The sequence below is a fragment of the Cebidichthys violaceus genome, unplaced genomic scaffold (genome assembly GCF_023349555.1).
Source record: "Cebidichthys violaceus isolate CVI_PGR_0920_01 unplaced genomic scaffold, fCebVio1.0.p SCAF_14, whole genome shotgun sequence".
NCBI lineage: Eukaryota > Metazoa > Chordata > Actinopteri > Perciformes > Stichaeidae > Cebidichthys > Cebidichthys violaceus.
In genome coordinates, this window is record NW_027176307.1 from 907,992 (window position 1) to 935,343 (window position 27,352).

The 27,352-nt window shown below is 38.4% G+C and overlaps 1 protein-coding gene across 4 annotated transcripts in view; it reads right to left on the reverse strand.

The window, feature by feature from the left end:
- Positions 1-27,352, reverse strand: part of LOC137870909 (regulator of G-protein signaling 6-like) — an 80,220-nt gene that overhangs the window by 12,579 nt on the left and 40,289 nt on the right. For all 4 annotated transcript variants that reach the window (XM_068708402.1, XM_068708399.1, XM_068708401.1 and 1 more), the window contains exons 3-8: positions 8,957-9,053; positions 5,845-5,895; positions 4,830-4,936; positions 2,820-2,871; positions 1,297-1,361; positions 969-1,045 (exon numbers count right to left, since the gene is read on the reverse strand). In XM_068708402.1, the coding sequence (XP_068564503.1) occupies positions 969-1,045; positions 1,297-1,361; positions 2,820-2,871; positions 4,830-4,936; positions 5,845-5,895; positions 8,957-9,053 (449 nt within the window). The remainder of the gene's footprint in view (positions 1-968; positions 1,046-1,296; positions 1,362-2,819; positions 2,872-4,829; positions 4,937-5,844; positions 5,896-8,956; positions 9,054-27,352) is intronic.

Genomic DNA, 27,352 nt, shown 5'->3' on the forward strand with positions numbered 1-27,352 from the left:
CCCATCGGTTTTTAACAATATTGAAGCTCATGTGCTCAAAAGGTTTGGCATGGCCCTGCACCTGTCTGTGCACCATCTCTTGTGTGTGTGTGTGTGTGTGTGTGTGTGTGTGTGTGTGTGTGTGTGTGTGTGTGTGTGTGTGTGTGTGTACTGTTCACAACCACTGACTACATGTGCTTTACTCATTACATAGCTATATGTTTGTACATACGCAGCTAGTTACTTGTCACATATTCTACCTTAAAAAGGCTGTTTTTAGTTAAAACTTTCCAAGTAGTGTTACATTTTTTATATGGAGGACCTCCAAATTGTAACTTTAAAAAAAAACAAAACATCAAGAGCCACCTGTACAAAAGAACATAGTTCTGTGTGACCACTGGCTTTTTCAAAAATGTTGGTCACACAGACCAGAAAGCAATTCTCAAAAAGAAGCTGCATGCACAATCACTATGTACTAAATTATGGGTTGCAGGTGCACACACAAATGTAAAAAAAACATGCAGGGTCCATGATGTTTTTTTTATCTAAAGATCTTGGGACTATGTTGAACGTACTGTTCTCTACACCTTGGATTCAGTGTATATTAATAAATGAATCAAGGAGGGCTCTGGTTCAGTCAGGTATCAGTCTTTGTTTTTTTCCCTTTTTACCCTCTTCTGTCTCCATTTACCAATTCCTATATGTTCCCAAAGCTTACGGTCTATCATTGCTAAACTAAGGATTTATCATGTTACATTCCTCAGAAATATAAAGCAGTAGACCTACGGAGCCCCGCTAACACTGGACAGTTAATGTTCTAAGAAACCCCGTTACAGGAGAGATAATGGAGTCTGTCAGAAACGCTCACTGTTCATAATATGTCGCACATTGAGGTTTTACTGTTGAGTTTGTCTTTTACCTGAGGTGTGAGTGACATCACTGCATGCATGGTAGTTTCATGAGTTGCTGTGGTAACAGAGCGCACTTACTTGACCTGGGCCTCAGCCTGCATGTAGATAAACTCCCACTTCCTGGCAAAGGCTCTCTGCAGCCTGGCTAGGTTCTCCTGTTGGAGAGAAGAAAGAGACAGAGAGACATGTTATGATCAAAACTCTCAAAAGAAAAAAAAATATATTAAAACTTATAAAAATGAAAACTACAGTTTTGAAGTTTCTGAGATACAATATAGCTCTGATATTATCACAGACGCATACATCTGACCTCTAGGGGATTGTGATTTTCTGCCTCGAGCTTGACACACAGATCAATCCTAAGAAGTATTGATCTGTGTATAAAGAGGAAAAATCCAGCACTCACCGCCTCATAATCTGCAAGCTCCAGCCTGGTCTTGTTCTGCATGGTCCGCTTGCACAGGTAAATGGCTGCAAGAGGAACAGACACAAGCGAAGACTGGGATTCATCAGTAGGCCTCTATACACATTCCCCTTCATCCATGCGTCTCTCACCCCCTATGTCCCTGCTTCACCTCTCCTCACCTCCCATGGTATGAGAGTATAATTGGTTTCAGAGGCCGCCTGTCCACCTATCTGTTGCTTTAGGAAAATAAGGTGGCGTGTGAAGAGTGGCTGAGCCCTAAACTCCAACCGAGGCGGCCTCTGTGACAGGATGAAGGGCAGGAAGTGGAGTGGTGATTGACTGATCCTCTTGACTTGTCCCATCTACAGCGAAGGCTACACGTTGTGCTTTCATAGCTCAGTGGGAGGTCATTTGTATTTATGTTCAAGTATAACCTTATACACTGTGAGTAATCTTATAAAAAGGTATAATAATTGACAATTTAACTATATCAAATCCCACTTTTAACACTATATTTGATACGATACCCATTTAATGCATTTACATTCTGTAATTACCTCTCTTGAAGTTATTTTACATTGCTAGTGGAGTCCACACCTCCCACATGGGATGCAAGTTTCCACAGACATCATTGAAACTCAAAATGATTAAATCATTTTATTGTTAGCAGCCATTTAGCCAGATAAACCACTAGACCGTACTTTACTATGTATTCAGCCTTTGAACAAAAAGTAACACAAATATAGTTGTGCAGTTAAATGAAAACATGAAATTGAATTGCAAGTTTGGCAGAAAGTTGATATAGTTATATATGACTGGTTGATACCCACATCTTTAAACAGTCAGTATAGGACATGCAAACCAACATACTGGTCCAGCCCCACTGTATCATAGCTGTACAGTCACTATCAAAACTGTGCATGTAAAGTAGAAACTGAGAATTACAGCATAGTTGTTTCTGCAGATAAGATTAACATTGTGGGAGTTGAGCTGTGCTCTACAGCCGAGCTATAAATATTCACTTACAGCTACGCAAGAATTTGTTTTCAGTCTTTATTTAATTACATGTTGCTTGGTGAAGATAAAAGAAGATTTGTAGGAAACATTTTCTAAAGTGCTGTTTGGGATCCAAATTGATCCCTTTATTAGTTCTGTATATAGAGGAGTAAATTGCACAGTTATGTGTGGATAATTGTATTCTGCTGATTTCCAAAGTGTAGAATGCACTCAACTTTAGCCTCACAAGCACTTGAAAGCGCTGAGAATTCAATTTACAGACCGAGTACTGGTGAAATATTACAGTTGAGACATTGATACTGATCAACGGCTCCATCAACACTCCTTCAGATATCGTATTATTGTCTTTTGAGCCATTCAGTGGTACTACGTATTTATATTACAACACTATTTTTGAATAATCAATTTGATTCAAAAAAGCATTAATCCTTCAAAACATAGAGGAATACATACATTTATCACAAGAAAAGTGTGTAAAAAAATAAATGTTAATGTCTCCCTCTTACCATAGTCTGTGTTCTCAGGCTCCCAACAGTTGGATGGCCAAAAGTACGGTGCCTGATGGGAAAACAAAGTGAAAAAGTGAGAGTGAAAAGATCAACCAATGGTTAGTATTATGCAGACATTTGCATACTTTCAAAACTTTCCTTCAAAATCTAGAGTGGTGACGATCTCCTTGTGATACCGTTGTTACGCCTCTGACACACAGCAGAGCACATGATCGCAATGCACCACTATGTGAGCAATACAAATATTTTCATTATCAGAATCGAATAGATTCAGAACAGCTGACTCCTAAAACTTCTCTCCTAGTAAGAGGCATCCTGGGGTACAGCAGAGGCGTGGGAGTACTGCAGCAACACAATAAAGTGAGTAGCGATGAAAGCTGCAAAATAAGCAACTGGAAAGCTGAATAATAAAGCCAGCAGGCAAAGAACAGATGCTGATAGGAATGGTATTTGACATAGCTTGCAGGGTTTTGAATCGCAGTTTTAAAACCATCTTTAGTTGTTTCAATGAAAAGAGATTTTTACTGGGTGTTAATTGTTTTGATTTTCCTCCTCTGTGTTTCTCTTTGCCTTGCAATTAATTTGCCTGGAAAATGAAATGCTAATGAATGGTGATTATCTTCATGTAGCTTTTCTACTATGGGGAACGGCCTTCCTCCTCCTCCTCCTCTTGTCTTCTCCTCCACTTCACTTTGAAGGAGGAGATCCAAGGTCAAAGCACGGTAATGTGCACTGCCGTCTCGTTTAATTAAACTGCTCCTCTAGCTTCGGTGGAGACTCGGTGAATATGGAAGGAGGAAGATGCTACACAGAACATTCGTATCTCACCGTGTGCCGCCTTGCTGTTCCCCACCGAGGAAGGTAAAGATTGTTTCCTATTTTTAATTAGGAAATTCTGGATAAAACTGTCAGACATAATTAATCAGTGACTTTAATGGCTGTTTTATCTGTGAACAGTCAAGGAGCAGTAAAACGTCTTTCTTTCCTTATTGTCCCATGATGAGACTCTAATTCTAGTGCACTACTCAACTACACTATGTCTCTCTGCAGGCTTTTGGTAGCCGCCTACTCAGCCCGAATACAGACCTGCTACCGTCGCTCGCTTGATAAATATTTTAACAGATCACCATTCATTTTTAATAGTGTCACAGGATCCCAACATAGTACTGAAAGCGCTGTGGACAGCGGACAGGGCCTTTTGTCATCAAGATCAAGATTGGTGTGTTGTAATTTCATTGCTGAGCAAGTAATCTTCAACAGTTGATTAAGGTCTTTATGAAAAGTATGTGCCCTCACAATGAGATTAGCCTCGCTGGACTTTTCAATATCTCTCACACTAATGCAGGATTAGTTTGAGCTTAGGTCTGTTACGAAAGGCACAGGCAATTTGCATTTATTGAAGAAAACAATTGTAATCCATTAAAATAAAGAGCCATCAAGTTCAGTTATTTTGATATGGCGCTAGATGACGAGGTCAGGGGACCAAATGACAACACATTCATCGCAAAAATTAAAGCTTTTCGACACAATTATGTTTCCACAATAGTTCTTCCTGTACGAGGACATTGTCCCATCTTTCTTACTTTTGAATGTTGAATCTATACATTGAAAATCTAGCTGTAAACTAAACCAGCAGATGTCTCTCAAAATTCAATCTGAGGTCACAAAATGCAGAATCAGATACTTTCTCAGTTCTCTCAGCAATGACCTCATACATGTAATTGAATTATAACAATGTTTCAAAATCAATACGTCCGCCTTGTTGGCAACATTTGATATTCCACTCAGTATCAGGGGACAAAAGAGAAGTTCAACAGAGTCAATTACCAATTTCAGGAGACTCCACAGACTATGTAACCCTCTTAACCCAAGACACACCAAAAAGCAAATGTTCACAGAACTCTCTTTACTGCACGGTGTCGAAATATAGAGAACATGTAGAAGTAGCCACATCTGCCTGCCGCAGCCTCCTCTGCGTCTTCATCACCTCTTGATTCTCCTGCTCACCTGAAAGCGGTAGAAAGCGCCGTCATCTTTGAGGGAGAGGACGTGGTCGGAGATAGGGAAGAAGTACCCCTGAGCTGCAATGAGACTCCCGACGTGCATGGCCTCAGCTGTGACAGGACGAGAACGAGTGCCGATCACTGTGGGTTCCTCAGTACTAGTCTCAGAAAGAGAATCTGCTCAACATGTCACTAGGGAATATATATATATATATATATAAACAAAAATAACATTTTCAAAAGTTGAAGATTTGGAAAACAGTCACAAAAGTAGTGTTATGACATTAAAGGTCACACAGTGTCTGCATTCAAAGTTTTTGAAAATAGTTTACCGTCTTCCACAGTCTGTTGTATTCTTTTGAATTTAAATTGGATTTCAGCTATAGGATTCAGCACTGAGGTGGTTTGACTGAGGATGACTCAATGATCGACTCAGTCCAGGCTGTGGGCTATTGCACCAACAATAAACACTGCTCTCCCACCACCATGCCTCAGGTCAGCTCAACGAAACAACAAATTCACAACAACATATAGACATTTTTTGTTAAAACCTGTGTTTCCCTATTTCCTTGCTCATTCTGTTGTTTTTGCACTGTATTACCTCGTGAATAAAATGTTAAGATAAACTGTAAGGCAAACTGCAAAGATATTTTATTTATTTCTAACATACCCGTATTTATGTTTCTGAAAAGATAACATTTGTTCCTATAAGACCTGCAGTGCCTACCACACACTATGTCTGACCTTTCATAAACTGGACTGCTGTGACAAACTCCAGCCTCCTGTTATCTATGCCATTTCAAGTAAGATCTCAACATTACAATAAATATACATCATATATACATATAACTCATGCTTTCATATTAATTGTAATTTGTAATTATATTAATCTAAATTGGGAAACGCTGCACCCAGTAGGTTTCTATGTATACTTCTTACAATATTTAAATGCCTTTTAGTGAATAAAGCCCTGTCGTTCTAACAAGCACTACAGTCTTGTATCATTTGTCAAAACGTACCTGGATCCTCAATGGAGAGGTTCTTCATCAGCCACTGTACAATATCTGTACCTGAATCAGGTCAGACAGAGAAAGACAAATGGTGGTTACACAGTGTAGGGACGCACATCTGGTAGAGATGGTAGGGATTTAAGAAATAGAAGGAAATGGGGTAGAGTGAGAAAAGCAATAGAAAAGAAAAGGGATGTTTTACATCCCTACTCTTTTGAACCACATTTGGGGCTAAATGTAAATGAATAAATAGTCTTTTCCATTACTTATCCCCTTCAAAATAAAAAAAATGAATGGAACTTAAATTAATTAATTAATTAATTAAATTAATTAAATTAAAAGCAAGAAAGGCAATGATAAACTCAAAAACTGCATTTGAAATGATGTGTAATAGAGGATATTAAATATTTAAAATAAAATAAATGTAACTGCAAGCTAAATTAAAGAAATTGTTTCAAAATAAGAGAACCCAATGAAGAAGAAATAAATATTCTGACCACTTCATCTCAAGCAGTTGTCTTGAAAAAGATACAGTAGATCAACCAAGACAAGTATTACACTGCTCAAATATGAAATGATCTCTATCCACTGGCACTCAGCAGAGCAATATTTAGAGAATTGACATTATTCTATGTGATCATTTACGATGGGTTAAGATACTAAAAAGGTTTTTTTTCGGAGGAGATAGACTTTCATCTCATCTGTGCTTTTTTCCCCCCTTTGCTTTCTCTGAGACCCGAGGGAGGCGGTGTTTAATTCTTCACCATTCATTAGTTTCCTTGCCCTCGGCACTCATCTACAAACATTTGAGCTGCTGTTCTGCACATCCATCCGTTGCTGTAGTAATTGTGTTTATTGATATGCTCTGCTTATGGCAAACTGGGGTAATGCATTTTCCATAAGTGCAAGGACTGAGAGTGAAGAAGAATGTTAATAGCCTTTCTTTGTTCCCATCATTTGTTAGGGGTGTGTCAAAGCCTCCCACTGTGGCTCCAGACTTTAAAGTGATTTAGATTATCAATCGAAGCAACAACAGCCAGCAGGCAAGGTGGCTGACTTCAATCCCCACCTGACAGGTACAAGTGGCTTATAATGTTATTATTTTTCTATTTGAAATGTCATGTGCATGTTTCCCATTAAATGCAGTTCTACACATTGACGCCTATAGTCGCAGCTCTACTCAAGCAGTTGGAGGTTGATTGCCTTGCTTAAGGACACATTGACAGTAGGACAACAGCATTACTCTTTATGTTTCCACACTCGCACTTTCAAACATTTAATCTGTTGTCCTCCTATTTTCCCTTCAGCTGTTCTCCAGTGAGCCACTGCAGAAGAAACGGAGCAGCAGCCGAAACAGAACCAGAATGAAATGCAGCCACAACACATGTATGTACATCGATCCATCCATGTTAGAAGAGAGACAGACAGATGGATAGATATTGCAAGTTGACAGGAAGTGGTTGCTTGACAAAAGTAAATTACATAATCTAATAGCAAATAGAACTTTTGGGATACTATCCTGACCAGAAAAACAACAGCATTGCTTGTTTGATCAAAAACTAATAAATATTTTTGACGAGCACACAGATAATTATCACCCACCTCTGCAGCCCTCCCAATCCTCTACAGCAGGGGTTTTCAATTAAAATTCCAAAAGGTCCAGATTGAGAAAATCTCCTCGTGCAAAGGTCCGGAACATTACAATAATATCTAACTTGGGCTTTCATTTTGAAATGCTACATCAGAATGTCCTGGTTCTCTCTGAGTGACACCTTGAGGTGGTCTGCTATTAACCTGAGGTGAAATGATTTTGTAACTATGCACCATTTCCTCTAAAATCCCATCTGAAATTAGACAAATTGTCTCATTAATGTGATTTGAAGTTAGCTCATGCATGCGAATTTGAAGGGCTTTAATTTTGAAATGCTACATCAGAAAGTCCTGGTTCTCTCTAACTGAAACCTTGAGGTGGTCTGCTATTAACCTGAGGGGAAATGATTTTGTAACTATGCACCATTTCCTCTTAATAATCGTCACGGTCTCTGAACATATGAGACACACTGGTTTTAAACTGCCCGTGGGAAGAATTAACCTATAAGAGTCTGTTCATTGTCGGTTAAAGACTCTGGTCTCTCTGGTCTCTCTGACCACTTTTCTCTTTTTGGAGAACATCATGTGAAACAACTTCTCTGACTCACGTAATTATTCACCTGCCCTTCATTCTCTTTCCTCATCTCAGCCCCGTGTGTCTACATCTCACTCGAGTCAGGAGACGTGTCAGAATACCCATATTTGATTGACTGAGCTGCATCACGTGATGTGATGTACAACGCATGTAATTGGTCGGTTTGTTTCCTGGACCACTGACGAGTGCCGTAAAGCCTAGAAAAGCTGCGCCGGTTAAAATATAGGCGCTCCATCAAAATGTAATAATTCTCAATTATCCATCGGTTTTAGGTCCAGGGTCCGGATACAACGGTGTCTGGGTCTGGATCCGGACCGCGATCCGCCTATTAGTGACCCCTGCTCTACAGAATCCAGAGATGAGAGAAAATAAATGAATGCGGGTTTTAACAACCCATCTTTACATTTTGTCCTGACACAGACACTTTAGTGGTTCAAGAAAAAAATATAGTTCTCTCTCAGGAGCAAGCAAGTGTGACGTTTTTATAAGGCAGCAAAACATCTTTGTGAGGAAGTGAAGAAAAAGTTTCTTTTTCACCATGGTCTTCACCATCTTTCTTTTAACTTATTCAAGTAGTTTTAGATGTCTAAGCCAAACCGAACTGTAACCATATGTGGCAGATCAGAAACTATTCTGGTAAGGTAATCTTGCAGATGGGGATGATCAGAAACGGCTCATGTGGGTGGTTTTGAAAGGCAATTACAAACAAACAGTTTGTAGCTTAGGGTTGAGGACTTGTTGTTTTAGAAGGATTTATCCACCTCATTTCAAGATTTAATTCACTTAACAACCTACCCTAAAAACAGGATCCATAAAGAGGATTGGGCGGATGGTCTCCTCAGGGCCCCCTTTTGACTTTCTCACCTGGAACAGTGTGTGTTTGCACAGTGCAGGCTTTGCCCTTCTTTGACATCTCTTTCTCTCTCTACTTCTTACCTGTAACAACGCTGGGGATTTTGGTCATGAAACTTTTCACGGTTCTGATGGGCACACCCTCCGTTTCATCCTGGATGAGAGTGACAATGTCTTCAATCTGCAGGGGATGGCCAGCAAAGAGGACAAAAAGAGGGACAAAGACAGAAAGGGAAAAGCAGATACAGTTAAAACATGTTAAGTAGCTGACCTGAAATTAGACACAGCACAAAATCTGGGTGCTTAATTTAAGCACAAACAGAAACAAAGCTTTCAGAGTTTCTGGTGTACCAAGGCCTTTGATTCATTTAACCAGGAAATGCTAATGTTTTTACACGCTATGAAATAGGTACTTGAACCTCCCGGAAAACAATTAATTTGGAGCGGTGAGCTCATGCTGCACTAGTTGTTCTCCTTATCTACCATCACTAATTTCTCATTGGTTTATCCTCAAGATCAATCTGTCACTCTAATGTCCCGCCCCATAATCTGGTTTTACAAGTAAATAAATCATATTAAGGAAGTAACAATCCCATTTCATGGGGCCTTTAAACATGCAAAATAAAAAAAAGCTGTAATCAGGTTACTGTACACGGTCATAATTGCTGCAACAGCATGAAGTAGGAGGGAATCTCAAAACTGAGTCACAGGAAATCATTTGATATAAGCAGAAGATGAGGTTCTGCTAGATCAGCACGTGCCATTGGCCATTTATCCCAACTGTAGAGATATTAAACAAAACAACGCCCACTTTGCACTGTAGTAGTCAGATCTGTTGTTTTGATTGCAATGTTGACACCCCCTCTCTGCACAGATGCTTTCTTGTTTGTGTCAGTGAGTGGGATGTGATAAGTTGGTCGCTTTGGAGACAGCTTACTCAAAACTACCACAGAATTCATCACTTATATAAAAAGAAAGAGGGGGGGGGGGGGCTACACATGTTTTTTTCACACCTGGACCGTTAAAGAGATCCAATTAAAGATACAAAATACGTCATGCGTACATTCACAGTCATGGATGTACAGAAAAGAAAAACACTTGACTTCCTATGCTTCTAGTGCATACAGTGTATTGTACTGCAAATACAGCACACCCACACAACAAAACTGCATTGTGAATTACATTTTGAAAGAAACATATTTTGTTGTGGATTACGTTTGCTTTTGATGTCTTTGTCTTTCACACAGGAGACTGCTGGTGTCCCTCTTGAAACAAGTACTTTCGTTGCCTTAACATAACCACTTTGTAGTGTTTTTGTTTCGTTTCAATTTAGTAGTCTTCGTAAGCCAAACCACCATGTTTTGTACAAAACATAATTAAGCAGTTTTGTTGCCTAAGCCTAACAACGTAGTTTTGTTGTGATCAATGTTCAATGATCAATTTCTTTCAATTTACAGCATTAACCACATGTTTTAAACTGTTTCAAATTGCGAGCCTAATTCAGGAGAAATTACTTTTCCCGCAAACAGTAGTTGAGAGTGCAGTTCAGATGTATGGAAAGGTGATTTGGCAGGTGGCAGGGTCCTCATGCTGTGTGCATTTTCTTGACCCTTTCAGCTTTGCGAGTATCTTCATCATCTAGCTGTCAGTGGAGTACAATTCTCGCAGGCACCCACACTGGGTCAAAGCTTACATGACTAATTCCACAAAAGACTCACAGACTCTACTTAATGTACAGTGCTTTAGATCGACACAACCTACTATACCTACTATACTGTTAAACTATATCGAGATCTCTTAGACTTTGAATGATCAAACATTGCTTATATAAGGCTTTGCTGATTTTTGATGCAATATACTTGTATCATATGTCCTAGAATACAAAAAGTATCTTGTTCTAACTGCTCCATATTTAGAAGCTTGATCATTTCACTAAGAACATGTGAATATTTACAGCAGAGGAACCTCAATGAGGAAATGCAGGATGAGGGCGAGACAACAGAAGAGAAATGAAGATGCTTCTTAAAAGAAAAAGGACAAAGGCATCATATTAGTTTTGGTCTGTGTATTTTGCACAGCACAGCTTGTTGAATGTTTTTTCTGCACTCTAGCTCCCACAGCGTGACCTTCAGTAGGTTTCCTAAAAATATCACGATTTGTTGTTTGGTTTGGTTTCATGATAACCATCTGACATATTTATTAAATACCACATACTACACTTATTTTCATTGTTCTGGTATTTCACCGTCAACCAACCCTAACAGGGATGGACATAAGCATTGGCCTAAGATACACTGGAGATGAAGGACTTTTTACATTTCTGTTTGAGGTCAGTTTTGGACAGATAGTTGTTTCCCTCAGCTTTCAGTCTGTATCCTCAGCTAAGAGTTAAAGCAATGCTCAGGGATACAAATATTAAAGAAAAGAAAAGCTCAAAAATGCACATCTCATTCACCTCAAAGACTAGACGTTCCTAGCCAACATTCAAACTGACGAGCCTTCTGTTCTTACATCTCTGTCCATCAGTCTTTTGCCACCCTGTTCCTCTCTTTTGTTGAAAGAAACTGCTCCTGGCTGTCTGCCATAAGCTAGGGCACGGGCAGCTTCGGGCTCCACATCAGAATCAATATAATAATACAATTCTAACTAGACCTTGATGATGTGTGGGGACAGCTGCTCGAATGACTTTAATGGATTCCGCTGTCACGAACAATTCACTCCTGCCCAACCAATCAAAACGGGTAATCACCACAGGTTTATTACAGACTACAACAGCCGTCGACTGAATCATTTTAGGAAAAGAAAAGACAAAATTGCCGCCTGGATGTCTGATCACAAAATGCTGCCATTTTTTAATCTGGAAAGAAGTAGTAAAATAAAAATGCATGACTACCGAGGCATCAGGGGATGTTTTCCTTTACATGGATACAACAAGTTGAGTAAAAGTTGTTAGATTAGTCGCAGTCGAGAGTACAAAACAGACAGCTTTAAACAAGCAAACGTCAAATTAGTAGTAATACTAGTAAGCATCATCTGTGAAAGCCACTATGGTTGAACAATGAGAGGAACCTCAAGCTTGAAAACCAAAGAATAAAAATATCACATCACTGGTCTCACCCCTGGGGAGTGGATTCAAAAAATTAAATCAAAAACGCATGCCTGAATGCATCCGTGTTTCCCTGTTTTGGGGATGTGTGAGTGTGTTTGTGTTTCTGTATTTTTGTGCAATCCAGTGGGAACAGATTTCATCAGACTCGAGCCACTCTATCGGCTGCCTGATTACAGCGTTGTCGTCATGCGCTTAGCATGGACCAGCTAGTGGGCTGGCAAGCAGTTTGGCAGACAGGTGGGCTTAAGAGTGACACAGGCTATGCTGTTGATAGTGGTTTAATGATCCCCTTGGGCAGCAGGATGGCCTCACCAGTGATGCTGATGCCATTGTCTCCTTCCCTCAGTAATCTGTTTATTGTTTGAGTGGGCATCATTCAGTCTTATGCAAGGCAGAAAGAAGCATCTGATGGATACTGAAGTGTAGGGAGGCACACATAAGCACAATATTCTTTCAAACTGATATTATGGCAAGGGTAAGCTTCGTCTTTAGAAAACATTGAAACTATTCAAGGTGAAGGGAGTATTCAAATGTTTTACTTGGATAAAAATACCACCGTGTTTTAAATTAAATAAATGAAAATAAATATACTCGTTTAGCAGAAAAACCCTTTTCAGAGTTTTAAACTGTTAATATTCAAGCAACATTTGAATGTTTTAGCTTTCTGAGATGGAGCTCATTTAAACTAGTTTACAATATTGGTATTTTATTCTTAAATAAATGCATATTTTGTAAAATGATCATGCCTTTGGTACAAAAACAATAAAAAAGTAGTAAATATTACAATAAAATAAATGTCATGGAATAAATAGTACTCTTCTTACACAGTAGATCAAATTGAAAATCTCAATAAACTACCTCAAAATGATATGCAAATACTGCGACATTTGAGTAAATGTACTTTATGTTATTTGCCACCACTGCATTTTGGTCCAGATTTCACAGGCTGAAATGACATTTAGTGAAATCCATTGAGTCATGAAATCTATATTTGATGCTGATGTACATGTCCAGGGGATTTCACCAATTGTCTAGTCTGAACATTGATTTAACCTAAAACATGGTGCTGTCCCTCCTACCCAAAAAGAGAACAGTAACTTACACAAGAGGGATTTTTTTCAGAATGAAAGTGGGCTAATATGTTCTCAGTGAACTCGGTGGAAAAGGCCACAATAACTCTCACCTGGACCCACAACCTGACAAGCACATCCCAAATACATGCAGAGGAGGCCAATAAAGTACACGTGCTCTGAAATAATACCCCTCTTCTGAATTCCTGATCCTGAAACGGCTGCAATTAGCTTCTCTTTACACAAAGATAAATCTGTTGATCTTTGGAGAGGAGACAGACAAGGCCATCACAGTGGCTATGATGAAGCAGGTATACATCCTGCTGAGAGAGAAAATGGCAGCTATGGCCCAGAGGATGTCTGCGCAGGGATACCTGGGTAACGTACTTTGAGAGAAAAGAAAGAAAATGACATCGTCGGAACCATGCGGCTCCAAGCCTTCCACACAGTGACAGGCCTAAATTCCTTCTGGTGCATTGATGCTTCAGATCATTTTAGATGTTTTAAGGTGGAGATCATTTACTTTTGATGCATTAAACCACTCTTCAAATGGTGTATCATAAGTCTCAACCATGGTAACAGTATCAGTCTTTTTTTTTACCGGCTGTAAGGTTTCAAATTGATGACTGATGGTAATATTTTATATATACCTTGGAGAGCAAGCTCATATACCTTGAAGAGCAGCATTGCACTCCATGAACTGATTAATTTAGATTTCTGGGGAGGCAAAGTATGTGATTAGACTAGTCATATGAGACCATTCGGTGATTTAACTCCTTCCAGGAATGCTATAGCACATCTGTATATTACCTTCACAAGATCCTTTACAATCAAGTGCTGAAACACCACACTGATTGCAACATGGTCATCTGTGCTATAAGAGGCACTTGCATACTGATAAGGAACGCTCAGACAGAAAGTCAAGTGACAACAAAAGGAAAAGGAGATGTGAGAAGGAGGGTGAAATAACTTGCTGATAGCCACCCAAACAGATCGTTTCTTGAAAATGTCATGCACATATTAACAATATTATATTGCTATTAGATATCCTCCCGTGCATGCATGGTTCATGAATGATTGGGGTTGGGTGTGGCTTAATTATAGGGGGTTAACGCAGGAACTCTCTGCTGAGTGCAGCAGAGAGCTGCAGGATTGAGTCAAAAAACCTGGAAATGCATTTCTGCACTTGCAGTTCCCTCATTCAAAGTAAATGTTTTTTGTTTTTTTTAACTTCTGGCGATTGCTATCATCCTTTAAAATGTGTATATATATATATATATATATATATATATATAGATAGATAGATAGATAGATAGATAGATAGATAGATAGATAGATAGATAGATAGATAGATAGATAGATAGATAGATAGATAGATAGATAGATAGATAGATAGATAGATAGATAGATAGATAGATAGATAGATAGATAGATAGATAGATAGATAGATAGATAGATAGATAGATAGATAGATAGATAGATAGATAGATAGATAGATAGATAGATAGATAGATAGATAGATAGATAGATAGATAGATAGATAGATAGATAGATAGATAGATAGATAGATAGATAGATAGATAGATAGATAGATAGATAGATAGATAGATAGATAGATAGATAGATAGATAGATAGATAGATAGATAGATAGATAGATAGATAGATAGATAGATAGATAGATAGATAGATAGATAGATAGATAGATAGATAGATAGATAGATAGATAGATAGATAGATAGATAGATAGATAGATAGATAGATAGATAGATAGATAGATAGATAGATAGATAGATAGATAGATAGATAGATAGATAGATAGATAGATAGATAGATAGATAGATAGATAGATAGATAGATAGATAGATAGATAGATAGATAGATAGATAGATAGATAGATAGATAGATAGATAGATAGATAGATAGATAGATAGATAGATAGATAGATAGATAGATAGATAGATAGATAGATAGATAGATAGATAGATAGATAGATAGATAGATAGATAGATAGATAGATAGATAGATAGATAGATAGATAGATAGATAGATAGATAGATAGATAGATAGATAGATAGATAGATAGATAGATAGATAGATAGATAGATAGATAGATAGATAGATAGATAGATAGATAGATATCGTAAAAGGGGTGTTCATTTGTGAAAATTATCTTGCTAAACAAAACTTTAAATAAAAGTTTGTTTTACCACAGAGTTTATTTTCTGCAATAATCCCAAATCCAAATGAAATAATAATATGCTTTTTAAATATATACAGAGTCCTCAGACCAAAGTATATGTTGTGAGTGGGCTTCAGGGTTGTAATGAAATGTATTGAACAAAAAGCAACATGCAAGGTTGCACTTTCACCCTACCAAGAACGCTGCAGGTAAACAACTGACTAGTGCAAATGACTGACCCTAGATCTATTGATGGTGGCAACCATATGCACCGACTCTCTGTCAGCTCCATGGGCGTTTTGCTCTAAAATAACCTTCAATAACAAATGTGTGTTATGTCCATGAATGAAGCTTATCAGATTCCATCTAAATACTGTAAATGGTTAAAAGTAGCCATCAAATTAAATTACAGATCCAGTGACAGGAAGCCAGATTTTGGCTCAACTTCTGGCCGTAAAATAGATTCAAAGAAACTCAATCTGCATTTTAGGTCAATGTCATGCACATATTCTTCATATATAATCTGACACAATATGTCTGAGGAGACTCATTATCTACACGCCGGCCAGCATGCTGGATTTTATATCACCACAAACTCAAACTTTCCCAACATTTAATTTGTCACTAAAAATAACTTCATTATGATCCCTTGAAATGGAAAGCAGCTCATTTCAGTAGAAAGCTCTTATAATATGGTGTTATATGCAGAAATGTTGTTGGTGCACAAGGTTGAGCATCATGTTGCTGCTAGAGTTATCTAAATATCAAACAATTTAAATTAAGATGTTTGGGAAGGTGGCAATAAAAGTGCCAATACACTACCGATTTAATGTTTGTTATCAAGCAGATTTAAGAATTGTACATACTGTACCTCAAAGGGTCAATCATGTGTATAAGTATGCTTTCATAGTATAAGATACTGTATGTGACAGCAGCTTGTCCTGGAACAGTGCAAATTCAGTCTGGCAAAGCAAGGCTACCTTGGAAACAACCTCAGCATATCAAGATTTCACAACCTACTACTAACATGAGCTGCATCAGCTCTCCCACACACACACAAAAACATGACCTATTAAGGCTAAGAATTTATTATCCCGGTGTCATATTTACGATCCTAATAATTCAACTTACTCTACACTTACACCATCACGAAAATGTATGTCAAATGTGAGTATGAACCACCAAAAAACACCAAATAACTTACAACAGTTGCGTTTGCTGTTGCAGTTTAACATGCACCAACCTGATCTCAGGGGAAAGCATAAATAGAATTCAATTTTAAGGACATTCCGCAGGTCATGATATTTTAGGCTTTTCATGTGTCCTCACAATGAGACAGTGAAGTTAGGTTTAGGCAACAAAACCACTTAGTTCGGCTTAGGAAAAATATCATGATCGGGGTTAAAATAAATACGTAACGAAGTAAAACATAAGCATTAGTATGGAAAACAAATCTCAAACGTAACCTCAAAATAACTCATGAACACTGGTCTGAAACACTGGCCTCCAGGTTGAAAGTTCTGTGTTCGTTTGATGCATCCACCTCTCACTTTTTATACTACATCACTTGCTCTGAGCATATCATATTAACGCGTATGTATTTAAAAGTGCAGTCAGTCCAGACTATATCGCGTACAATTATACTTAAAATGCAAAAACGCCTTTCTTATTGCACGCTAAATGACGAATTGTCTTTTCAACGCCATTTGGTGAGACAGCGCTGCACGAAGAAATGAGCCAAGAGTCGCTCTACATGTCCAATTGTTCTTTCAGAGGCCCCAGTTAAATTAATCCTGGAATTCCAGCTCATTTTGTGGGAGGCCATAATGATGTTCAAGCTTGTCACAACAGCAGTGGTCGCTGTCGGATCCACCCCAAAACACTAGGATGTTTGAAATTCACTCGAAATCACAAGTGTGTTACCTCTAAATTGGTTGAATATTCACTGGTGTTTTAGCTCTAGTTAATTAGAGTGTTTCAGCCATAGTTTAATCTAAGAATCAGTGGTGCATGGTTCAGTCGTGGTTTTATACTACAGCCCTTGTTTGGTCCTGGTTCATTAGCACAGCACAATGCTGCAGTATCAGACAGTGATCGAGTTGAAGCAATATGTTGCTGTTGTACTCCAGGCTCTGTATGTTTAGAGACAACAGTGGAGTGAGTAGTGTGTGGAATGAGGTATGTATAGACACTTTGGTGTGTGTGTGTGTGTGTGTGTGTGTGTGTAGGTGTGTGAATACTGTATGTGTCATGTTGGGTAACCGTTCCTTCTGAGACCAGGCTCTTCTGTCAGTAGGGCAACTTTCCTCCCCTACAGTGCCTGAATCCCACAGCTGCTGCACCGCTACAGATATCACATGGATCTTTGAAGAGCAGATCACAATCAGGCTAAGATTAGACTGCCAGGGGCTCATTCTGGGGATAACTCTCCTTTTTTGCATTTTAATTATATCCATCTATCCTATATTGTGGTATATTGATATGAAGCATTATTGCATTGTAAGCTTATTTGCAATGGTCTGCAATGTTTTCACTCGGTATTTTAAGGAATCACAAATGTATATTAAAACATTATGACCCTGCTATTATTATTATAGTCCCAGTGTAATATAAGAGCATGTAATATACTGCTGTATTATAATTTGAAAACGTTATAGTAATAATCCAGCTAATGAATGTTTTGTATATAGTTTACACTAGACTAATATTACTTTGTATGTATTGAAACAGGGTATCTTTGGGTATGATTTTCTTGTCAAAAAATACGATACATAGTTCTAATACCCTCCAATAAACTTTGAGAAAGGATCTTAGATAAGAAACGGCCAGATTCCCCCAGTGTTACATCAGATCACTGTCTCAACTGTAAATCAGTGAACAAGGATAATCTTGGTGGTAAAACATTTTAATCCCTGAAGCTCTGGATTAAATTCAGAGAGAATAATGAGCATAAATATTTATTAAGAAATTATTGTTGTGAAAGACTTTCTATTACTCAACTTGCTGTGGGGCCACAACATGTACAAATATGAAGCAGGCAAAGAGATAAAAATGATAATGTGCAGTGTTATAATGAAAAGTAGACAAAGTGGTGACAAAAACAAACAGCCCTGCTCAAAATGAATTGATGAGATTTTGATGGACTCAAAGTAGTCGGTTATCGACCCCAAGCTTCCACATGTAAATAGAAAACACCACTATTACATCTTCCTGTCTCAGTAAACTCAGTATCCAGGATGAGCTGTTTACATAAAATCTATTAAATATCTACAGATTATTTATTTTTTTCTCTTCCCACAGGCTTTCTCCAGATAACCGGCTAATTCATATGTTCTGCATGTTAAAAGTCAACCCAGTGCATCATCCGTATTTCCAAAATCAAAATCTATATCTCTCTCTGTCTATATATATATATCTTTATATGTATATTGTGATCTTACTAAACAAAGCATCGCACTGTTCACACTAAAAAGGACCATAGAAATCATAATGGAACTCATCGTCTATATGGTTTAGACAACACATTCTCAGTTTAAAACGTAAGTTACGTTAAGGTGCTAAATTCCAAATTCAGAGCATATTTATGATAGAGAGATTGAGTCCACACCGCTCTTAAACTGGCGACAGCTGAGCTGCAGGCTAGAACAGCTAACAGTGGATAAGGATATTTTATTTCAATGTAGCACATATAACTGAACATAAGTTGGTTAGTTCAAAGTTGTATTATAAGTTTTAAAAATGTTCAACACCCTTAGTTCACTGAACTTGACAGACTATGTTCAATACATTTAAAATATTAAGTTGAATCAATAACTGTTCCCTCTGACAAAGCTATTGGTTTGTCCATCCAGTATGTATAGAAATCCCTTCCCAAAGCGATTCCAACGTAGATGGGAGACAAAATCCACAGTCCTAGTTTATTAATGCACAAATTCATTACATTACAAGCTCAGCTGAAACTAATGTGAGGCTTGATTTTGCTAAAGCTCAGGCTGAGTCTTTACAGCCATGGAACAGGAGGAAGATTACAGTCACCAATAATAACCAATGTAGATGTGGGCATGTGAGAAGTAAGTCTGTGAGTGTAAATATTATGATTCAATCATGTTTTGTTTTTTTGCCTGTGTGTTTTTTTGCCGTGTATGACTCCCTTTTCTCACACTGTATTATAGTTCCCTAATAATAACAGAACATGCTATAAAAAAGTAAACATATCCTTTGCACAAAGTAACACAAAGAGGCTTAAATGATATTATGTCGACCTTTTGTCAAAGTGTGCCATAATAAGGTTGTGATAATGAATCTTCCTGATGATGGAAATTGTTTCATAAGGTCTGGGCACTTACAGTTCATGAACATGCACTTCCATAAGACTCCTGCAATAAGAGGACTCGGGTAATCCAACATTAAATCTAATATATCATGCAAGATATTAGCATTTTTTTATATTCATGAAGAGGATTAGCATGTCAACCTGGCAAAAGTCAAATTAGTTTCATCGAACTTATTAAATATAGTGCCAAAATGTATGTGAGTGGGCATCAGTCACACATTAACACACAGTCACACACACACACACACACACACACACACAAATTGCTATTCACCCAGGGTGGGCGTAATGACTGGAGATGGTGAGGCCGTCTGCCTACATTATATGGGTTTATGTCTGAAGGTCAGACACGATGGCTGTGTGACAGTGATGATGAGTCTTACTGGTTTCAGCCCAGTGCACCTGGCAGCAGGCTGATGTGACCGTTAATGGAAGTGTAATGACAACAGGATGACTCCGACACAGTTGACTGCCAGTACATCTCTGCCTGACAGCCGATGCCATCCCTGAGCAATTTATAAGGCCGGTCAGGATTCTGGAGGAATAACAAAATAAAAAATAAAGTCTGGTTTGTTCCTCTGAAACAAATCATATTGTTTCTCCAACAACATAAAACAAATGACAACATAATCTAAAAATCATACCACAGTGGTTGAGTCTATTTCACACCATGCTACTGTTAATATTCAACACAAGTGGCTGGATGAAATAGTATTGCTGAAAAATGAATCATGACTTCATGGTTGCAAAGTAAACTAGATGGCAACAGCCAAAATGACAAACTCAAAACCGTAGTGCACCAACCATGATGTCACAGTTCTCTCATATAGTGACCTGAGGGAACATGAATGTAGCATACGTCATTGCGATCTATTAATCGCATTTCACTCATAACCCACAATATCAACCGGCTGATGGCGCAAAAGTAAAGGTCAGAGATCACCAAAGTTACTACCATACATCATGACTGTACCAACATTTTGTGCAAATTCATCTTGTAGACGTTATTTCTGGTCCAAAGTGATGAACCAACTGATGAACATTGCCAGCCCTACACCAAAAATATGTATGGATAGCATATTCTCATTTTCTTTATTGCTTTTAATGCTTAACTCAAATCTATCAATGACAAATATCTATCCCCACATGCTTGTATCTGTTATTATGTAATTTGTTCTGGTGCTCGATGATAACTCTACTAAATATGCAAACACAAGATGCATGAGAAGACTGACTTGTAAAAAATGTCATACAAAAACAACAAAGTACTGCTAAGAAGTAACCAGTACTTTCTTCTATCCATCCATCCATCCAAAGTCAAAAACTATAATTGTGCAATAAATTCTTTCACTTTTTGACTTTGACAAAGTGCAAAAACTACTGCCTAGTGTCCAACAGAGTAAGACAGTCACAGTTAGAAATACAGTAATCCATCATGGCAAATGCAAAACTAATCCATCTAAAGCAAAGCCTTTGGTGAAAAAGATTAAAATTATTATTTAAATCAGCTTAATGTTGTATGTTACCATAGGCGCCTGAGCAAGAAATGCATTCTTATTATTGAATTAGGGGAAGGAAAGAGTTTTGCTGCTCACTTTATGAAAATAAACATTCAACAGCCCTCGCTATCAGGTGATGACATTAAAGCAGCCTATGACCATTTTACTTTTTTCAGCAACTGACAAAAACAAGTAATAAAAAATGACACTTTGGGACCACTGTTTTTTCCAGCCAGCCCACCAAATGTAACCTTGCAGATCGGACAGGACTTGGCTGTGTGCTGCGAAGGAGCCGAATCTAGGGCTCCTTTTTTGCATGTACTACAGCTGTAAAGTATGTACTCACGCATGCATCAAGCATACAACTGTGACATACTACTTAGAAGACATTGCATTGTTATGACTGTCACTAAAGGGAGGATTTGGGTCAGATGCAGTAAGACGTCCTGGTATTTACTATGTATTGGCACATACTAAATATTTCTCTTGCATACTAAATAGAATGGTAGTATCAGTATTCGAACACATCAAAAGTGTCAGCTCATTTAAGTGTAACATGGCCATTCATATTTTGCAATAACCCTGTTGATTTTATTATTTGGGGAGTAGTGCAGGGTTCATCTTAGTGGTTAGGTGGTGAAGAAGACCCACCACAATTATACCACTATGTATTTCCAAGTTTGCTCACCTATTTCAAAACATAACCAGGCACCCATATATGTAACCTCAACATCTTTATAGTGTGAAGGCTGCATACATAGAAATAGGTAAGCAGTTTACTATAGTACTGACATTTGTGTTCGTCAATTCTGTACAGTTTTTTATCTTTGTGTCTAACGATCACATAGAATTCAGCAAAGCCTATAAGAGAATAGAACAAATCAGGGTGTTAGGGAGATTGCTATTACTTTAGTAGCATGAGGAGCAAGAGATTACAGCCTTCGCCTCCCATGGGATGGTTAACACCTTTGGGACACCAACAGCAGTAAGGACAAGGTGCCCTGGGCGACAGGCCATCTGCCTGACTAGAGCCGGACCCAAAAGATTTGAGCACGAAAAGGTCATTGTTCTTAAAAAGGCCCGCTACAATCTGTTCTGCCTCATCAAAGAATACAAAATGAGTACTGAAAGGTTGGAAAAGAGCGAAGAGGACAGGCATGTAGTGTGACAAAGTTCTTTACTCTTTTTCTTTTCTAGTCAGCATATCTGAAAACTTTTGGGTGAGTGTGCAGGGTATCAGTATGTTACTTATACTTAATATGTTGTGCATATAAAACTGCCCAACCTTTGGTATCATTTTACAGCTTACATACTACAGCTGCATGGGCGTAGCTACGTAAAGATGCCGTAATGCATTGGTAATAGTAGCAGTTTAGTAATATTTTTCAAATTTGTATACGCATACATGGAAGTGGTATCTGTTGTCTTGGAAACAGGAAATATCAGTTATGAAATTATATTGATAAGTGCAGGGAAAGGACACTCATCGCCACGGGAAATGTGTCCCTGGTGGACTCCCAGAAGGACAAACAGCTGCTTTCAAGTGTCGAGGGGAATTTAGTCACTCCTCAGGAGAGCTTTAAAACTCCTTTCTGGGTGGTTTCTTGTATGCTGAAAATAATTCTCATCTTGTTGTTGGCAGGGCAGTGCTTGCATGGAGGGCCGCTTCAAGACAGAAGCTTTGGCTAATGTTTTGTTAATTTCCGTCATCTCTTGAAGGACATCGCTATTCGCCAATCAACAAAGCTATGAACAAATCAACTGACGTGCTGTGGTTATGCTGTTCAACCCCATTTTGTTCCTCTTGCATGGAGAATTCCCTCAAACACACCGTAAATATTAATTTCATATTGTATTAAATGCAATGTAATTATAACCTGTGTAGTTCAACAGCTTCACATAATCTCTCACTTCTGTCTGTTTTAATGCATTACATCTGTGTGTCAGCTGTTGTTGACAGATCGATTGTCATTCAAGCAAAGACATTTGTTCTTGATGAAACAGCTCCATGCCACATTAAATATTAACTGTCACTGTTCATTAAAAGCTCCATTTTAAAAAGGTACAGATAAATGTTGCGATCTGATATGATTGATGAAAGCTACTGTCTTACTTTAAACTTCCACTGAGTGAATATCAGCAAACCGAGATATGCTGCGTCGTAGGTCAGTGGTGGAAGAAAAAATCCAAAGACTTCCTCCGCTCCAAACTCAACCGGCTCACTGTGCCAATCTCCATGACAGTGGACTTCAGGAGGAGCCCCTCTACCACACCACCCATCACCATTCTAGAAGGTTCTGGGATCCACCATCTCCCAGGACCTCAAGTGGACCAACATAGACACCATCAGGAAAAAACGCCCAGCTGATGATGCATTTCCTGCACCAGCTCAGGAATTTCAACATGCCTCAAGAGCAGCTGATCCAATTCTACTTTGTAATAATCCAGTCTGTTCTCTTCACATCTATGACTGCGTGGTTTGGATCAGCCACTGAACAGGACAGGAACAGGCTACAATGGTCAGTTGGGACTGTAGAGAAAATCATTGGTACCAGACTGCCCTATATACAGAAATTATACAGGAAACATCCCCACAGACCCTTCACACCCTGAAGACAACGTCTCCCTATACATGCTACAGACTAGTGATAGAACACCTAGACACTGACATCAATGTTGAGTTGGAGCTAATTTGAATTTTTTTTTACAAAGACTGCAACTATTGTTTGTTTAATAATTAATCAATAGATTTGACAAATTCTTTAAGTGTAGTACTTAATGTAGGAATTGATATGCTGTCCCACTTTATAGTGTCATGTCATGTCATATTGGCCGTAATGCTGTTAGATAGAAAAGTAGGGCAATGACAAGTGCAGATCAACTGAGCACCAGAACCTGCCTGGGTTTCAGTTTGAGCAAGTAAATTTCATAACATGCTAAATATTTTGCCGTTAGAATATGATTTCTAAAACCCCCCATACTGTACAAATGCACCAATATCATCAGCATTTCTGACTCAACACTACTTAGCCAACCTAACCCAACTCTTTTAGCTGTTAAGACAAAGAGGAAATGATGAATTCCTGAGGCAGAAAATGTTGAGATGTCAAAGATTTTGAGTTTTCCGTCTGGCAGAGAAGCGCACGGCCAGACAGCAGAATGTGAACTGAGGCCAAACACTCCCAAGGCAATAATCAATCCAGATACGTTTTCATTGCTCCCAGCGAGGGACACCAACAGAGCTGACCTCGCGTCTCAAAGCCAGACACATCCATACCTGGCAGAGTGTGAGTAATCATCACAGGAGGAGGCTGATTATTTTCTGTTCTTCCTGATCACCCATAGGAGTCCAGCTTGCCTACAGCGATTGTGAATACCTTGATATCAAATAACAACTTATCATATGTTGCCCTCATATACAAAATATAATTTTGCTCCCACAGATGCACAGTAAAACGATGCAGACCACAGAGAAAATTCATATTTTTCTGTTTTGGTAGAATAGCTCTGAGCTCAGTTTGTGCCTAATCAGTTGACCTCTTTCTTGGAATAAAATTTGTTTTTGATTATTGCAAAACAAGAACAGGCAAAGCAACACTGCCAGTGTGACATACCCAATGTTTCCTACACTATGGATGCCTACAGTAAATAATATTGCCAATTGCCATTTAAAAAATTCCTTTGAGGAGTTTGTGCTGTGTGAGAAATAGCGAAAGTGCCTTTATGAAGACAAATGCCACTTTAAAAAAATATATAATTCAAATAAAGGCAGCAGGGGGAAAAGCACTTGGCCTTTCCTTTCATACATGCGACTGTGCCCATTTCAAGTTCATTCTTAATTTGTCAGAGAAATCCATTAGCCTACAATTTACTGCTCTCCTGGTGCACTGTACATGGACGGGTATGTGGGCGTCTATGGAATGGTTCTCATTAAAATCTTTTTATCTTACCTAACACTTCAAGGATTCAACATGAAATAGCACTCATGGAAGGATGTCAGGACTCTAAAACTTTTGGGGATCTCATTAGAGCTTTTAAGTCTGTCAGAACAACAATATCTGTTGGAAATGCTTGAGTTTTGACAGAATACTGTCCAATCTCATTCAATGTCTCCCTCAAGATGCAATGTTGTAAAATGTGTAGCGGTTCAGTTTTTCCACTTGTAGTTGTACGCAGGTAAAAATCTTCTTAGTAGCTCTAAAAATAAGGTGCATGTGGCTCTCAGCTTCTGTAAAATCCTTATCTACATAATTAAACACATGGCTCTAGGGATGGCAAAGTCAACAACTATGAGATGGATTGCCATGAAATTTGGTTCAGGTATGAATGAATGAATGATGAATCTAAAGACTTTGGTGGTCCCCTGACTTTTTATTTAGCATTTATCATTGGTTGACGATGTAACTATTAGATGGATTGTTATGACATTTAATGAAAGCTGTATGGATGGTGGTCCTTTCATTTTTCCATCACCGATCATTGGTTCAGAATTTCAATTTGTCCAGTACTTTGGTTTTTGATCAAATACCTGCAAAAGTACTGACATTCCCATCAGCCTCAGCTGTACTTTACGTTTAGTGCCAATTAGCAAACGTTGAAAACACATTAAACTATGATGGTGAACCAGGTTAACATTACCTGCTTAAGATTAACAAGTTAACATTGTCATTGTGCGCATGATGTCAGCATTTAGCTCATGGTTGTGCTTATAAGAAACCCACGGCCTCAGAGCTCCTCGCGTGGTTTTGTAGACTTGTTAAACACATAACAGCTGTTGCTACATTAAGTGATATGAGACTTTCATGTCATATAATATGAAAAGTCTTAGACTGTCATAAATACTTTACGCGTGCAATTACAGAGAACCAGACACAGGTATGTTCTCATCTTTTCCTCTCTCTTGACAAAACAATCTGTCATATAAAAAACACACTCACAGCTATAACCTTGATTTTTGTTTTTAAAAAACTCAGTTAAATCACACCCACCCACCCACCCACACACACACGAGCACACACCCACCAGCGGACAGAGAGTGCGCGTCGGAAAATATGTCCCGTCAACCAGCTGAAAAGCAGACGACAATATCTGCGTTTTTGAAACGCTCCCATGTGGTGAAGATGCAACACTCGCTCTCCTGCGAGTAGCGGTCGGAGTAGCTCTCCTGCTCCGGGTCCAAGTACAGAAAAGAGCCCAAGTGCTGCACGCCCTCCCCCCAAAGCTGTAAAACTAGGAGAAACACTGGAGTGTGTGCGCGTTTGTGTCAAGGGAGATACAATGGCAATGAAGCCTGTGATCATACGAGAGAGACTGAAGGTCTGAGTTAGATAGTGTGGCTCCCCCAACAGATTCAACAACAAAGCATGCTGTCTACTAAACATCCTCAGAGGTCCAATTAGAGTGGAGAGTGAGCTCTCGTTCACACTCCAACTGCCCCACTGAAATAGAGCCATAACGGCTTCCACAAAGGATTTATTTTTCTTAAATCCCAAGTGCTTTAAATTAAAACCACACAGTGAAAAATGTCCTTCCCAAAAAGTTATTTATTATCATGTTTGTTCTTAAAATCTTAAATGCTTACAACTTCTTACAACTGCTTAGGCTGTTGATATTGGTCATTTAGTCTCAAGTCAGTTGTACAACTTGTTTTGTCTTGTTTAAAAAATTCTAACAATAGTTGTGTTGCATAGTTTCTCTTTAAGATAGAGTCTCACCTCTTTCAGGAATTTCCCTCAAAGCAGGAGTTAGTGACTCAAAACAAGGCTGTAGAAGTCAGCTAAGTTAAGAAAATAGAAACAATTTCAAGATTTGCATGTAAATATGTATATCTGATATCACAGACTGCTTTTGTCGGTCAAATTTTTTTAAATGAGTTCCTGATAGTACTTATTGAAAAGTTTAGAGATCATCAGAGTCAGTGGGGTTCATCATCTGGGGTGCATGAATATCTCTACAAAACTCTATGGCAATGTTGAGATATTTTAGTCTGAACCAAAGTAGTGGGCAGATCGATAGAGCCATCCCAGAAGTGACACTGATGCCTAAAAAGACAAATTACCAACTCATTTAGCATTTTATCATGGAAATGAGACCATTACAAATGCATTGAAAGCAATGTAGAGACAATGTCCAAATTACAAATCAATAATAATTTAACCTTTCCCTTTGAGGACCATTGGTATAAATGTTGCCTGATGAGGCAGTTCCATCAATATTTTCCATCTACATTACCTAAACATGGCAGTTATGCATCTTAACCCACAGGGCTCGTGTCTCCAGAGGTTTCACA